The sequence below is a fragment of the Mandrillus leucophaeus genome, unplaced genomic scaffold (genome assembly GCF_000951045.1).
Source record: "Mandrillus leucophaeus isolate KB7577 unplaced genomic scaffold, Mleu.le_1.0 Scaffold880, whole genome shotgun sequence".
Lineage (NCBI taxonomy): Eukaryota > Metazoa > Chordata > Mammalia > Primates > Cercopithecidae > Mandrillus > Mandrillus leucophaeus.
In genome coordinates this window covers 1181277-1199298 of record NW_012109586.1, presented here as the reverse complement: position 1 = coordinate 1199298, position 18022 = coordinate 1181277, and the positions used below count along the sequence as shown (strand labels likewise).

Below are 18022 nucleotides of genomic sequence, written 5' to 3'. Positions count from 1 at the left end.
CACTCTGTCACCCAGGCTGGAGTGCAGTGGCATGATCTCAGCTCACTGCAACCTCTGTCTCCTGGGTTCAAGCAACTGTCCTGCCTCAGCCTCCCCAGTAGCTGGGATTACAGGCATGCGCCACCACATCTGGCTAATTTTCATATTTTTAGTAAAGACGGGGTTTCGCCCTGTTGGCCAGGCTGGTCTCAAACTCCTGACCTCAGGTGATCCGCCCGCCTCAGCCTCCCAAAGTGTTGGGATTACAGGCATGAGTCACGGCACCCTGCCCAGGAAAACAATTTTAAATGTTCTTAATCAAAAACAAAAGTGATTGAGTAAAGCACATCTGCAGCAATCAATGGCAGGATTTACCTACAAATTTACTTCAGGCAACAATTAACATATGTGGATTTACAGTTACAACATCAAGCTAACCAAGCAAGACTCCACTCCAAAAAAATAAAAAAAATAAAAAAAAATCTGCCCTAGAATTAAGAGCCCGCTTTGGTGCTTACTATTGCTATATTGCTACTTCTGGCTCCCCAGATTCTAAACATGGGTATCTGAAAGTGTGGTACAAAGATTATCTGCAAAGCAACCAACTCTATAAATCACTGCAAACACTAAGGGTGGGAGACAGTGGAAGAGGACTCTCTAAAAGCCAGAAAGCATTTTTTGCTACTACAAAAGAACACTGAACTTGAAAATCAGGGTTTTAGTTCTAGCTCCGCTGATGAGTGACTTCAGGCAAATTATATTATCTCAGGGTTTGAGCTAAAACAAAACATAGAACCTAGTTCAAACAGGCTCAAATAGGATAAACAAAAACAGACAGGAAATCACTTAAAAAACTATAAAACACAGAAACTATTTACCCAGAAATGTTAATATTCAGATGCTGAGAAAATAAAACAAGATACACTTTTAGAAGTTTCAGTTACTCCCCTCGCACAATCACACCGCTTTATCTTGCTCTCACTTTGGAAAGAAGGTTTTCAGGTGCTCTCATTCGGGAATACAGGCTGAATATGCCTTATCCAAAATGTTTGGGATCAGAAGTGTTTTGGATTTCAGATTTTTTTTTTTTTTGGATTTCAAAATATTGGTGGTATAGCAGTTGAGCATCCCAAATCTGAAAATCTGAAATCTGAAATGCTTCAATGAGCATTTCCTTTGAGCATCATGCTGTCACACAAAACATTCTGAATTTTGAAGAATTTCAAATTTTGGATGTTCAGATCTGGCATGCTCAATCTGTATACTACTGAATGACATGCTACTTTACACTTTTCTGAAAAGTTTCTCCCCAAAATCTTTACATAAAACAATACCAATAAATTACATAATTGAAAATATTAGTATCTTCCCTGAATACCAGATGATGTTCTAGAATTAATCAGTCAAATAAATATAAATATTATAAATAAAACAAACACTACTTGCACCCTAAACAAAACAGCATGGCCATCTACAAAGGTACGGTTTCTCACTAAATATACTGGAATGTCCTCAATATTATTAACACATTCACTACATTATAACTTTTTCATATTCAATAAATAGTTCAGACTAGACACTGGTGGGTAATACCAACCAGCATCAGCAACTAATATTTATTGAGTTATTTAGAATGCTACATGTGAGAAATCATTCAAAGCACTTTGCATATATCAACTCATTTATACTTCATAACAACTGTACAAAGTAGGTTACCCTTATTATCTCCATTTTCCAGATGAGGACCAGGCATCTGGCTTCAATACTCTTAACCTAAGCTGAACACTAACTTTACACTGAAAAATCTGTAACAACTTAAGGTCACCTGGGAGTCTGACACATTAACAAGATATTATAATACAGAATGATAAGCAATACTGTAGGGGCGAGTGATGGGCTGAAAAATACTAAGTCTTCAGATACTACTACATAGTTAAAACTCATTCCCCATGAAACACTAATTTCCATTGTAAAAGCAAGAATCCCAACTTGGCCTGGGGAAGATGAACACATTCTGTAAGGGTCTCTCATCTTTCCGTTCAATTAACCTACCTGTCTGCTATGGTTCTGTTACTTTCCTAGTGAAGAACAGCCTTCCCATCAACCTTTTTATTCCCAAAACAATTCCAAATCAAGGTAGAGATCAAAATCAGCATAAATTAGTTTTTACCAGAAACTAAGAAAGAGATTTCTTAAAAGATCTGTATTATGATTTTTAAGTACTTAAAACGGGCAACTGACTCTGGACTAACCAAGTGTTGCTTAAGACAGGCTTTCCCTTAATATAACTTTAAAAAGAACTACTTTCAATTAGCATATCAAAGCTACCAGTTTCCACAGCCAAGACTTCTGCTTGTAACACAATTAATAGCAGGCCCCGTTTTACCTACACCCACTTGTAAATTGCCACCTGGGAACAGCCAACCCATCTGGGTGGCCAGGTGGCCCTGCTACTTAGGTTTCCCTCCTCATTCCCCTTTCAGCTAAAGACATGATTATATTACCCTTCCTCACTAAACCTCATCCTCAATTCCGTGCTATTTCTAGCATGAGTTACGAGCCCAACTGGCGGTGAGGAATGAAGGAGCAGGGACAGTAGTACAGAGGGCAAAGAAGAAAATAAAGGTGAAATCCCTCCTTTCTTAGATACTAGGTCAACCTTTCTACTGAGTTCCTAACCACTCTCTTCACACCTTTCAGTGGCCCTGTCCTATTACTAAAGCCAATGCCTTGTCTCAAGAAATCAGTGAGCTGTGGCCAACTGGAATGATTTTTGTCCTCTGAAACACAAAGGAAGTCATACATAACTCCTTTCCCTACAAGGAAAACAACATGGTATAATGGAAGAAGAACATATTCTAAAATAAGGTGAGCTTCTGGTGAGTTTCTGTTTCAATCTCAGTTGTGAAGCTTTTTATCTGTATGACCCTGTTTTCTCATCTGTAAAACAGTTAACCACCTCATAAGGTAACTGAGTACCAAAAACATACTGTAGCAAGAAATCAAGAGGCTGCCTTTACATTTTTCACGTGCCTCTCATGTGCAGTAAGGGAAAAAAACTCAGGATCAGTACCCCAAACCCTTGGAACACAGGCTCTCAAACTTTTCTGACCACATAGCACCGTAAGAAATACATTTTTCATTGTGACCTGGTACATACACACAAACAATCACACACACAACTGAAGTTTCACAAAACAATACTATGCTATGTGTGATTCATTCTAACATTTTCTATTTTTTTTTCTTTCTTTTTTGTTCTGTGGCGACCCTCTACACTGATTTTATAACCTTCCAATGGGTTGTAACCTGCAGTTTGAAAAGAAACTACTTTGCACTCTTCTCTCTCTCCACCTTTCTCCTCCCATGCCCTCCTCCCTAATCACACACAGAAAACTCTTGTTAGTTTTGTTACCATTCCACCCTACAGGAGCCCCTAGAAGAGGATTTCCTAGGATGCAAACCCCAGCAGGTAGAAGAGAGATCAGGGAAGAAGGAAATTGTGAGAGAGCTGGGGAGAATACGTGCTATCTCTGGTCCAAGAAGGAATACTAAATCTATTTTCCCTCAGAGACGGTTATTCTTTTTTCTTTTTTTTTTTTTTTGAGACGGAGTCTCACACTTTCACCCAGGCTGGAGTGCAGCCATCTCGGCTCACTTCAAGCTCCGCCTCCCTAGTTCATGCCATTCTCCTGCCTCAGTCTCCCGAGTAGCTGGATTACAGGCACCCGCCACCACGCACAGCTAATTTTTTTGCATTTTTAGGAGAGATTGGGTTTCACTGTGTTAGCCAGGATGGTCTCAATCTCCTGACCTCGTGATCCGCCCACCTCGGCCTCCCCAAGTGCTAGGATTACAGGCGTGAGCCACCGCACCCAGCGAGACAGAGTTATTCTTGGGGGTAAAATAAAGTTGTATTGCTAGATTAAAACACTGGAGGTAAAACAGGCTTGTGGATTAGTCTTCCTAGGAACTTAACCCACATATATAACAATAATTCTGTAAGAAAATGCTCCCACACAAAGTTTTTTAAACATATTTCTAAGTTGGGGGAGGGGTGCCACCTATACAATGTCCAAGAGATTGGCAAACTACAGCCCACAGGTCAAAATCCAGTCTGTATACAGCCCCTGAACAATGGTTTTTACATTTTTAAATGGCTGAAAAAAAAATCAAAAGAATAATACTCTGTGACATATGAAAATTATATGAAATTCAAATTTCAGTGCCCACAAATAAAGTTTTACTGGAACACAGTGACACTGGTTTATTTACATATTGTCTGACTGCTTTTGTGTTACAGCTGGCAGAGCTGAGAAACTGCAAAAGGGACTGCCGAAAATACTTACTATCTGGCCCTTTACAAAAAAGTCTGTGGACCCCCATTCTAAGTGCTCAAAAGCATTCAACGTTCATTGATAAATATTTGTTAAGCATCTATTATGTGCCAGGCATGGAGGAAACTACATTGTAAGTCTGATATGGCCCTTCTCATAAATATTAACGGAAGACAAGTAAAAAAAAGCTCAGAGGAATAAAAAGCAGTTGGTGTGTTGTAGGAACTACCAGAGGGCCAATATGGCAAAAGATAAGGATGGAAAGGGTCCATATTATACAGAGCCTTTAAGGTCACTGTAAGGAATAAACCCCCTAATATTTAATATTCGGTTGTTTATGGAATTAACCCCTTTATTTGCAGACAGCCTAAAGATAAATGTCGACCCATCAGGCATCACAAATTCTGAATTCGAAGTGCTGGTATAATTCCCTTCAATTCTTCCTATTACTCTCTACTCCTTCAAAAACATCACTGTATTAATTACAAATATTTGCCATAGCATTTCAAAGTTTTAAAGGCTGCATGTTCAGCAGAAAGTCAGAGAGAAGAAGAAAATTTTAAGTTGCACGTATAGCCACAAAAGCAAATGAGAGCCTGTCCTTCCCAGGGAGATGGGTGGAGCTGGAGGCCATTACGCTTAGCAAACTAACACAGAACAGAAAACCAAATACCACATGTTCTCACAAGTGAAAGCTAAATGATGAGAACACATGGACAAGTAGAAGGGAACACTGGGGCCTATGGGAGGGAGGAGGGAGAGGATCAGGAAAAATAACTAATGGGTACTAGGCTTAATACCTGGGTGATAAAATAATCCATAAAACAAACCCCCATGACACAAGTTTACCTATGTAACAAACCTGTACATGTACTCCTGAACTTAAAATAATTTTTTTTAAGTTGCATGTATATATTTTTATGTGAGTACACTTGGGCTTGTGTGTGTAGCCTTTGATCCTTACTCAAATCTTTGAGGTAGGTACTATAAAACAGAAATTAAGCTTATGGAATTTTCCCAAGTTCACATGATATCCCACACTGTGGTAGACAGGCACAACACCCAGGTTTTCTCCTGGCAGAATGTTTGCTCTTTCTACTATATCAACCCAAGAATTTGCATAATTAACTACTTGCATTGAATTTGAAGATAAAGCAAGTGTTAGGGTTTGGTTTTTGTTTTTTGTTTTTTTTTTTAAAGAAAACCATTCTTGCCAACAAACAGCTACATATGTACCAACAATATGAGCTTTTATTTCTATTAACCAGCCCTAACTGACAAATACAACGTTTCAATGGTTCTATTATCTATAACAGAGTAGGCTCCTCTACTCTTCCGTGCTCTGGTTTAGTGAGCTGATTTCCTTCCATCATAGATGCAAGGCTATATATTAATTACAAAAATACTGTCTAATTGAGGACTGCTAAATATATGTTGCTAGACTAACTAGAAACTACAGTTCTTGATGTGGGGATATTCTAGGGCTACAGTAGTGAAAAATAAGATCGGTGGTAAAAAGTCAAAACTACTCTTCAATGATTCAAAAGGAAAATGAAGCATAACCACTCTTCTTCTCTGGCCCTAATCTTTTACTTTTACTCCATCCTTCAGAAGTGAGGATCAGCTTGAGAATTTTATTTCTTCCAAAGAATCATTCTGATAAAGGTAGTTACTGGAGAAAATAGTACCTGACAGTTTGTTAGGCCCTCCCAGCAGTAAAAGCTTGCAGTCAGCGGCTATTCAACCATTTTTCTGGCCATTCAGAAAGGTGTTTTATTCTACTTTGAATGCCCGCTAATCAAATTACTTTACTATTACCATATTCATCTTGTATATGTTATCTTGCAATTATTCATTATTCATCATCGTCCTCATTTACTCACTGACTTTTTGTTTCTCCTCATACAATTTTAGTGATTATTACAAGTTCACTCCAAGTCTTAGATTATATAAAATTAATTAGCAAATTGTATTTACTAATCCTAAAGTATGAAACTCCACTACCAAGTAAAAGAAAGGCCTAGCATCCAGTTCTTTTTCTAGAACTATTTTACTTAAGGTAATAATAAATAAAATGAACTACAGTATTTATAGGGTGAAACTGAACTTTGTAGAAGGTGGCTTATCAACGATGGTTAGCTTTACCTGCTTCCAAAATGAAAAAATCCAAGTGAAACCAGATGGAAAGAGGCAGGCCCCATTACATTTTTTAAATTCAGTAAAGTTTAACATCTCTTCTGGTTTTACCTGTGTGTAATAATGCAGTTTTTCCTAGGCAAAGATGCTGCAGCTGAACTTATGCCATAATAAAGAGCTTATTTCCCTGTGCCAAGCACCACCTCTCTACCAACAACAGGAGAGGCTTGAAATCTTTCCAGATAGAAACATTCAAGCTGAATACCTAGAGTTAGAGGCTGTAGCCCTGAGTAAAACTAATAGCCTAAAGTATTAAGTATTTATCCTTTCAGCCTTTATTGTAAGATCTTGATAACCTGAAAAGATATCAAATTTCTAAGAATTAAGATATAAAATACACCGAGTTTCTACTTCTGAATCTTCAACCATACCAACAATATAGTATATGACATTTGAAACAATAAAGAGGTGGTAAGCTTATGAAAAAAATAGGCACCTGAAAAGGAGTAAAGTCAATCTCAGAGAGAAATAGGAATGTTTAAGTAAATAAGAATATAAATTAGCAAATGTACAAACTCTAAAGATAGAAATTTGTTACAAAAATTCAATAACCTCTAGTCTGTGTTTCATTATTTCTTTTTCTGAGAATTTGTATTCGAAGTTCACAAGAAGCCTATCCATTCACGGTTTTTTTTAAGCAATGACAAGCAGGAAAAAAAAATAAGATGACTAAAATAAGATACAAAAGGAAGACTGATGAGTGTAGGCAAGCTTTACAATACAATCAGAGAATGTTCAAAGCTGGAAGGGATCTTGCAGAGTCTCTCTAGCTTACACTGAAGCAATAGGTTCCTAATGGTCTCACCTCTTCACTCCTATACTCTTCCAATATGTTTTTCAGATAGCTGCCAAAGTGCTCTTAACACATAACCCAGATCTGCTCTTCCTTAAAACTCTTCGCTTCACACTGCCCTTTGCATTTTATTCTAATTCCTTCCCCTGTTAGATCAAAGACCTGCATGATCCTGTCCCTATCTCTCCAGTCCCATCCCTGCATTTACTGCTTCAGGCAGCTAGTTAAATATTTACAGAGCTTCACCTCTGTGCCAGAAACTGTGCCATGCACTGTAAGTATTAAGAAAAAGTCACACCCTCCCCCATCCCCAGTAGAGCTTACACTCTAATATTGGAAAGGACAAATAATAGGCCAGGCGCGGTGGCTCACACCTGTAATCCCAGCACTTTGGGAGGCCAAGGAGGGCAGATCACTTGAGACAGGAGTTCGAGACCAGCCTGGCCAACATGGTTAAACACCCTCTCTACCAAAAATACAAAAATTAGCCAGGCATGGTGGCGCACACCTATAGTTCCAGTTACTCGGGAGGCTGAGGCAGGAGAATCACTTGAACTGAAAGGCTGGGGTTGCAGTGAGCCCAGATCGCACTACTGCACTCCAGCCTGGCTGACAGAGTGAGACTCAGTCTCAAAAAAAAAAAAAAAAAAAGAGAAATAGGTAGATCAAGTAAACAGATGTGATATGTGATAAGGCAAATAAAGAGTAATCCTCTCAGCACCCTGTTAGTTTCTGTCAGAGCACATATGACAATTTGTAATTATGTTATTCATTTGACTACTTACTTTATGACTATAAGCTCCAGAAAGGCATAATCATATCTGTTTTCATATTTAATGCTGTATCCCAAGCACTTACCATGGTGTCTAGCGTGTAGTTCAATATTGATTTGTTAAGTGAATGAATACCTATTTCACCCTCTTTAATTTAAGGATGAGTAAAGTGAAATCTTAATGGCTGTCAAAGGTCAAAGAAAAGTCAGTAGGAAAGTAGGAATCTGAATGACAGACTCTTCAGTTTTAGTCCAAAATATTATACCACATTCAAAATATTGATCTCAAAGAATAGTCATTGAAAAGCTTTGTGTTTTCAAAGCTTAAAGTAGCCGGTACCTAAAAACAGACTTGAGAATCTTTCAAAACTTTACTTCTACTGAAAAGTTCTAAAACACTTAAAAAGTTTAAGAGAAGTTGCCCAAGAAAAAAGATGTTTGAAATTCCCACTAATAAATAGAGATGATTTACTCCATTGTTTCTTTTTAATGCATGCTAAAACAATGAGACCTTAAAGAACTCTTTGTAAGGAACCATGATATTTGAATATTCTAGATATTTATTGGCAGCTATCTGGCTCTCTATAATGATATGTTCTTTGGCTGTATCCTTCAGTCAGAGTATTATTGCACATTAACTGATAAGTAACCTGCAAATGTAAATATCCCCCAAGAACCAAATCTATCTTTTTAATGTTTTACATACCATATCCTTTTATATGGGACTTAAAGATAGATTAAAAACTAATATGTAAGATCTATTCTGGACCAGCTACTGTGTTATGTGGCGTATCAATTCATTTAATACATCTTGGTTTACAAATTTTAAAAGTTAATCTCAGATTTTTAGAAATGTGCCAAGATCTCATAACTTGTCCATGCCCCTTCCTCTTGAAATAATGCCTTGGAGCAAGCTTGATATATCACATATAGTTATGAAGATGTGAAGAACAGTAGACTTTTCCTTTAAAATAAAAATTTTAAAGTTAATAATCATAACTAGGAAAACTACTCCCTCTAAGCTTTATAAATAGGCTTACTTTTATTACAATATGTAAAGATTTGATTCATTTTTTAAATCTTTTGAAAGGCAACCCCTCCCCACATGTGTAGCCAGTGCTTCTAATGTAGTAACTACCTTCTTGCTTTACATTTATTTTCTTTAGCAATATTAGGGAATAAAGTGATTCCCAGTGTGACTACAGCCAACCAAAGAAAAAAACTAGTCCAAAAGAATGGTCACTGAAAAGTTTAGGTTTCAAGCGTGAATACCGTATACCAAGTTCAGAAAAGTATCTAAATCTACTTCTTTAGAACAGTATATTTTACTGTAGGGTCTCATACAGATTTCAAAGAATATAATCTGGAAGACCAGTATGAGTAATTACTGAAATCTGACCATCATTTAAACATAAACAACATACTGAGCCACTAATGCTTAGAATTCTTTAACTAGACATCACAATGAAGACATACCCATCATACAGCCTGCCCTTTTAAGAGAGTATTACATGCTATCATGTTTTATTATGTACTCTTGTTTTTCCAAATATATGTCTTTATTTTTTTCATGCTTGTCATCTAAAACTATATCTGCCTGTAAACTTTTTTAGTTATGAAGGCACTTTCAATTTTCCTCTGGTTCATTACTTCTTTACCAATTTCATTTAGTAGTGCTACCATCCTATCTTAGTCTTCGAGTTGCTTTTCAGTCCTATATTCACATATGGAGTATTTGGGACATACATCAGGATATGTATCATTCACTCTTACCTCCTCAGTTTTAATTAGTTTTCATCTGAATTTAAGAGTTAATCCCCTGAGATTGTCCGACTTCATCAAGCAATTATGAACTCTCTTCATCACACAAATCTCTTCCTCAGATTTAGTCAAAATTTCTCCATCCCACCTTGCCTTCATCCATGGTCAAGTTTACTCTCAAATGCCTGTTGTGTTCCTGATGCTATTTTATGTCTTTTCCTTCATACTAAGATTAATATCCTTCCTAATCTTCTGCTAAGACATTTTTTCCAGTATTAAGTCCAGCAAGTCTTCCCTAAATTAAAAAATACCAGTTCCCCAAAATTACAATCTAATTTTGTTTCAGTGCCCTCGTGTTTATTCGACTAGTCCAAAAAAGAGAAGAGCTTAGTCAGGGAAGAGCCACGCTGTCCCTTGAGACCAGTTTTCCCTATATTCTCTAAATAGGCATACATTCTCTATTGTAGATTAATTAATGACCATATTTTTCAGTGCATATATTTTTCATTGCACACATTTATGTAGGTAGCTTCCTTATCCACTAAAAGAGTATTGAATACAGAAAATAAGGATTGTTGAACCAGGTCACTGGTTTTAGGGATTTACAATCCATTAGTGGGTCAATGAATCAATTAATGGGTCATGTTCAATGATTTTTAAATGAAATATAATATAAAAATACATAAGTGTCCTGCACATAGTTAAGAGTACACAGTTCATGAAACTTTCATTTCCGATGCACACACACACATATACACACACCCCTACTACTACATGGGAACTAAGTCATAATGCAATATGTAATTCTTATTGTGGATTATAATCAAAAAAGTATGAAAGCCATGGAACACGAAGATACCTAAGATCCCCTCTAAATCTATATAATTCAAATTATAATTTTAATTATTTTTAAAAATTTAAATTTGAACATAACTTAAAGATATCAAAACAACCAGCAAAATCTTTTCTTAATGTCACCACTGAACTCTAACCTTAAAATTACAGAATCATAAAGTTTTCAGAGTAGGAAAAAAAATCAGGGGTTATCTAATCCAAGTTCACCACTTCAATACATTAAGAGGGTAACTGTGGCTGAGAGAAGTGAAATAATTTCATCTCATTCATTTAATAAACATTTGCTGAGCACCTATTGTGTACCAGGTTCTAGAAATGGGTGTATGGATAAAGGAAAGATGTCTTCAAAGAGTAGAAACAGGAAAGTAAACATTTGCACAGTCTAAAGTGGAAATAGGCAAGTAAACATTTGTAATAATTACTGAAATCAAGGTCATTTACAAGGTGTTAGACGAACAGAAAGCAACTAACTCAATCTGGGTTGGGTGACAGAGAAAATGTTTCTAAGGAGGTGATACTTCTCAGTCTTAAAACCAAAAAGGGAAGAGGAAGAGTAACATATACGAAGGCACCATACTGCCATATAATAAAGGATGACACATTTAAGAAACTGCAAGTCAAGTCTGTATGGATGGAATATAGTATAGTACTCATCCCGAGGAGAAGCTGCAGCAGAATACCTAGCATTTAATATTCAAACCACTCTCTGAGGTAGGCACTATTAACATCCCCCCATTGTGTAGATGAGAAAACTGAGACACACAAAGGTGAAGTAACTTGACCAAGGCTAGGTTATGAAACCAAGATTTAAACCAATTAAGTCTACATCCAGAGTCTATACTCTTAACCAATACCAAGAGGTTAAAAAAATAGGCAGGAACCAAATGATGAAGGATTTTTTATGACATTCTAAGACTTTAGATTCTATGATAAAGGTGACCCACAGTCAGCGAAAGGTTTTAAGCAAAGGTGACATATTCAGATTTATTTTTTAATAAGATCACTCCAGCAGCTATGCAGACGGACTATAAAGAAAAGGAAGTAGTGATAGGGAACTGGTGAATCTTAGTTAGAAAAGTGGTACAATAATCAAGTAAGAGAAAATGATAAGATAAGCTAGATACTGGCAGTGCTGACACCAGAGCTCAAGTCTACCAACCTCTATGACCACATTCTTGACCACTATCCATATGAACTTTCCAATTTTTTCCTTTAGGCCCACCACTCTAACAGTTCAAAAAATCCAACCTCAGAGACAAAAACATATTTCCCTTAAGTCTCTTTATTAAAACAAAGCCTGACCTCTAGATGCACTGGGTATACAAAAGTGACTAAAAAGAAATCTAGGTGGAGAATGACAGAAAGTCAACTGCTATCTACAGTAGTTTTCTTACCTTCTTGATTTCTCCTCCTCCTCCTCCTTCCTCTATACACTATTCCTGGAATTTTCATGTTCAATAGTCAATTTGAAATCAATGTTCTGTCTAGACATGACTATTTTACAATCTAACAGAATTAAATCTACCACAGAGGAAGTCTAATGTGGTCCTATCAGCAGCAATAAATATACTCTTGGGTCCAGTCAAATGTTGGCTTAAACAGAAATGATGAATGAATAATAATATGAGTGAAACTTTTTCTTAAGCAGCAAAGAGTTAAGGAAAACCTGAATATTAAAAAAGAGAATCAGAGCAATCTAAAGTTCAAGCCATTTGATTCCAAGAGAGTAACACTACTCCCAAGGGGGTGTGTGAGGTAGTCCAGAAACCAGCAAATGAAAGAAAGTGGAAAAGACTATCTGGTCAATTCTCAAGCATTCTAAATTCAATCCGTTTTCATTAAAACCATGGGTAAGCCCATCTTGAGCCACCCATGATGCTAAGCAACGACTGGGTTCCACAAGCAAGCACTATAGGGAAGTACAGAAGGGTCAGGGGAAGAAAAGGGAGTAGACAAAGAAGAGAGGAAAATGGAAAGGGAACAATGATGAAAGGGAATGGAAAAAACAAGGAGTTACAGAGCAGTGAGCAAAAAGTTAAGGCATACCAGTGACCCTAGTATCAAATGTTGCCAAGCTTACCTATAATCTGAGACAATATGGCAACTGGCAACATAACAGACCATGAAAAGACAAATTGTAATCACGGACTTATGAGATATCAAAGATAAGAAAATCAGAGTAACACTTTAAAAAGTCAAAATGCAACAAAATAGAGTCTCAGAATCTAAATAAACAATTTAGAGATTACTAAAATCTCATTCGGTTTAGTTGTGCTTCACTTCTTAAGAACAGTGAGTCTGGTGGACCCAAAAGGTGAAAATGTCAGTATCAGTGAAGGGTATGGTGAGGTGTGTTACAGAGACACTGGGGTGAGGCTCATCTGGACACCATTTGCGGGAATGACTTCAGAATTTTCCTCTCTATGGTATAATGCTGCTTAATTTGCTAAGCGTTTCACTGTAATTCTTATCTTGGTTGGCTGCGTTAACTTCCTTAAAACCAGAGTTCAAAACAAGGTAAGCATTTTATTAATTATGGTCAAGATTCAACCTTAATAAGGGAAAGGATCTGCAATAGATCATAAAATATTACTTACTGTATCGTAAATTAGTCTAACGGTAACCAAAACCCAGCTGATGATTCTCAAGGTAATTATGTAATTAAGAGATTAGGTTAAAAGTTTCTTGAAATTAAAGTTAGCTAGACAAAGGAAATATCTTTTTTAAAAAAACAGAATTTCTACCTAGAAACTATTCAGGGAACATGTAATAGTGAACATATTTCAGGCAACACGTTAAACACATACGAATATCACCATAAGGCAACCAATGATGTCAGTAAGAATAAAGTAAAGGCAAATATCCTTAAAGATCATATCATGGCAAAGAAAATCCTGAATCTAAAGCAAATATACTAAACTTGACACCTTAAGCAATCATTCATCATGTCCAGGAACATGCAGTCTTCATGAGCACTCTATCAAAATCGGTGATAGGAGAGTTTATCCATAAGTCATCAGAATATTTTTATTATAGTATAATAGGATGAAAGAATGTGCTTATCTATAGTCTGTTTCTCTAATTTAATCGTATTCTAATTTAAAAGATAATGAAAAGATTAAAAACTTTCAATACAAGGTCCCCTGGAGATCACCAATACCATGTACTTGTAAAATTTAGATTACTAACTTTAGGGGGAAGACAGCAGAGCCCTTTTACTAATAAACTAATGCTTTTAAAATTTAAGAGTTTAGAACTGAGTTTTTCCTTTTTTAAAAATTTGTATTTTAGGTTCGGGGGTACAAGTGAAGGTCTATTACATAGGTAAACTCGTATCATAGGGGTTTGCTGTGCAGATTACTTCATCACCCAGGTATTAAGCTCAGTACCCAATAGTTATCTCTTCTGCTCATCTCCCTTCTCCTACCCTCCATCCTTGAGTAGACTCCAGTGTCTGCTGTTCTGTTCTTTGTTTTCATGTTTTCTCATTATTTTGCTCCTACTTATAAGTGAGAACATGTAGTATTTGGTTTTCTTAGAACAGCGTTTTTTGACCTCTACACTAGTGACATACTGAGCCAGATAACTCTTTGTTGTGGAAGGCTGTACCGTGCATTGTAGGACAATTAGAAGCATCCCTGCCCTCTACCCAACCAGATGCCAATAGCACACCTCGCCCCCTGTTGTGACAACCAAAAATGTTTCCAAATGTCCCATGGATGGGGATTTGGAGAAGTAGGGAGGGGGAATCACCCCAGCTTGAGAACTATTGGCTTAGATCATAAATAGGAAAAAAAAAAATACAAAATGAATGGAGGGAGAATTTTGTTTCATTTTGTTTCTGGTCTCCATGCTTCAACATATTATATTTGAATTTGACCACAGACAGTATTTATAAGAGATTCTGCCTTTTAGAAAACAAAATATTTAACATCCATCACTTGTTAGTCAAAGTTCAAGAGAATCCCAAAAGATTCTCTGTACTGTCAACTCCCCCTCCAACCACACATACATTCACACATACACAGTACTGCCTAGCTGAACTGAAGAAAACATAATTACCATATTTCCATTTCCTATTTCATCAAATACACTGACCATACTGCTCCAGCTCCCACAAAATCCAAAGGAATTCTCAACTTACTTCAATGCAACTCAAATACCACAATAGCTGCATAACTGTAGATATGATAAATCTAAGTACTAAGGCAAGTATTAAAGTCATTCTCATACTTTAACAAACTGTGGGGAAAGATACAAATTAACCACAATGGCTATAAAAAGAAAACTAAGATTTGTGTTTTGAAACAGAATCTGAGGAAGTATGAGAGGAATGAAAAAATTCAAAATCAAAGATAATCTGAAGGCACTCCAGGATAGGGGCAAAATTTGAAATGTTTCCCCTGGAATGAGAGAGAGGAGCAAATTATACACTTGGCCATATCCAACAGGAATAGTCTGCATAATCAGTCTCCACAATACATACTATGGGATGGAAACTGGAAAATCAGAGTCCACGAAATAGTAAACATTCCTTCTAAATACCTGGAACAAAACTGTTCCTTACTACTGTTTCCCACTTTGATTAAAAAAAAAAAAAAATTAAGTATCTAGAAATGAAAAACTGACAACCTGAGAATTTTTAAAATTATCATAAAAACAGTCACCTCCTGCTTCCAACATGTCAGATTACACATTTTGTAGAAAAATCAATTAGTTGGAGAAACACAGTAATCCTTTTTTAGAGTGCATCTGATCCATAACAAAAGCCTTTTAAAAATCAGACATTTTAAGTACTCAAAATCAATATGTATAAATATGGATTAAGGTCTTTATGATTATTTTAATTATCTTCAACAGAATCACATATTTTAGTTCAACTGGGAATGTTCATCTTAAAGAGCCTATGCAACAACATAGTATTAGTTTAATGTAAGTGGAATATCTATATGCCCTATAGCAACAAAATCACTTTATTTCAAAATTACAGCTATTAACCTCCTGGCCCACTGAAAATAATCCTGGCCCAATGAAAATAATCCCACGAGAAACTAATGCTCAATTATTTTTACTACCAAACCAAGCAGAGGAAGCTGTAAGATCTGTAGCGACAGCCTGCTTTTCAAGAAGTAATACCTTGAGACTGCTCAAGAATAACCTCCTTCATCAATTAGTGTGACTCAGGTGGGTTTGGGAGGGAATAATGTCCACAATTCCTTGGTCAGTGGCCATGATGCCCCTCCTCAAGGGCAAGAGATCAGAACAAGGGATTTGAACAAGAGGAGTTCACCAGCCACAACATATAGAAGCAGAGAAAAAAAAGAGTACTACTGGAAAGATAAAAACTACATGGTTAAGTCATGTCACAAAAGCAAGAGGTTTAGTGTTATCAAGGCCTTCATTCATTTCAGACACACCATTGTTTAGCTTCCTTCCCAAACCGTGCACAAAAAGAACTGTCAGCCTGCCTTAAGCATGTTCCTTCTTCCATTTAAACAGACATGATTCTTTTGGTTAATCTCTGGCAATGATCGCCATTTCACAACACATTCAGCCCACCCGGAACTGATCAATACCACTACAGACATAAGACTAGACTTTATCCATTTATTAACCACAAGGAAATGTACCATTCAGCAAAATTCTATACATTACAAAAGATTCTATTTAAAGGGGGGTGGGGAAGACGGACACAAACACACACACACACACACAAACACACACACACACACACCCCACAGAGGTACACAAAGAAGACTACCACCCTTTAATTTTCCTGTGGCAAACGAGATAAAGACATGGCCATGAAACCTGTCAATTCGCCACCCCCCCCCCAAGAGTCCCCTGTAATTCTATGCCACAAGCTCGTAACTGAATATTAAATTTTACGATAAATAAATCCAATGAGACTTATTTAAAATGTTTCATCTATTGAACTAACTCTCTCGTTATGTACATCTGCACACCTTTGAGCTAGATGTTGTATTCATTTATAGAATTTCAAATACAAAAGACTAGATAGTTTTTCCAACCACTGGTTGCAACCATAGAACGTCCTCACAAAATCAAAATTTCCAACATAAAATAGCCAGTTTATTCCCCCAACCTTGAGCTAAAACCTATTTTATGAGTCCACTATATTTAACAAAATCAATTTCATATGGGTTGTTCTAAACCGAACACAATGCTTCAATACAAAGCGGTTAAAGTAAGTATTCCGTAGGTAAGCAAAATCTATGCCCCAAAAGAGCATACAAATGGTGGTTGAACGCCAGCACATTACCAACACCAAGCGGCATACCTCTTCTGCACTGGGTTATAGTTAACACTCCAACAACCACTACAACTATTTTTAACACTGCTGGACACTGAAGTTGAAGAAAACGTGAGGGGAGACCCAGATTAAATTGCTGTTAGGATGTATTGTTTCTCACAGGCAAAATTAAGCAGCAACTGGCCTGATCTATGTCGTGATATTCACCGGTGAAGCACTAATTAAACGATGACAAAAAGCAACCCTTGTTTTGGAGGAGCCCACACTAAATACTCCTTTCAGATCTCAACCTTTGCATAAATTGTCACTTGTGGTATTTGCGGCTTAATTGCAACCCAACCAGCGCTGTCATCCAGTGTTATGGCTACAAAACATGACTTTCTCACTTCCACAACAACACAGCACTCACTCTTATCAGCTCGCCGACTCAACTCAAAAGGAGAAAAATGCATGGAGGTTTGCAGATCACAATCAGACCTGGGAGGGGGGTGGCAGCCGAGGGGCGCAGGGAGTGGGCAACCTCCCCAGGCTTCACTGGACTCTCCGACCCGACACCAGCCGCGGCCCCCAGCAGCGGCCGCCGCGGCCGCAGGAGTAGCCCCGCCGCGCCGCGCTCGCTGCACCTACCTGAAGAACAGGAGATAAGAAAGACGGCAAACGCCAACTTTGCAGCAGCTCCCATTTTCCCGAGGCGCCGGGGAATCCGGAGGAAGTTCTCGCTAGATATCCAGTTCCCTGGGTCTTCCTCGGAGACAAACCTCCTGGTGTAAAATCAACCGTCATAAAACATATTCGGAAGCCCAGACCAAAAATAAAAAAATTAAAAAAATTTTTTTAAAAAACGTTCACTGGGTTTGTTTAAAAAAAAAGAAAAAAGAGCACAACGATAAAAAATAAAATGCACCACGGGGGAAAAACCGCCACACACACGCACAACACACAAAACCAAACAACGAAAAGCCAACAACAACAAAAGCGGGTTTAAATCACTGTCAAAATCACTGTCAGCTCCGCTCGCCTCTCCCGTCTCTGGGAACAAAACGCCAGGCTGAGGC

General features: G+C 37.3%; 1 protein-coding gene across 2 annotated transcripts in view; it reads right to left on the bottom strand.

Moving 5' to 3' along the window:
- The window catches only part of ACVR2A (activin A receptor, type IIA), an 86254-nt gene extending 68247 nt beyond the window's left edge, over positions 1-18007 (bottom strand). For both annotated transcript variants that reach the window (XM_011969310.1, XM_011969309.1), the window contains exon 1: positions 17595-18007. In XM_011969310.1, coding sequence (XP_011824700.1) covers positions 17595-17649 — 55 coding nt within the window. In that variant the 5' untranslated portion in view covers positions 17650-18007. The remainder of the gene's footprint in view (positions 1-17594) is intronic.
- Between the last annotated feature and the right edge of the window lie 15 nt (positions 18008-18022).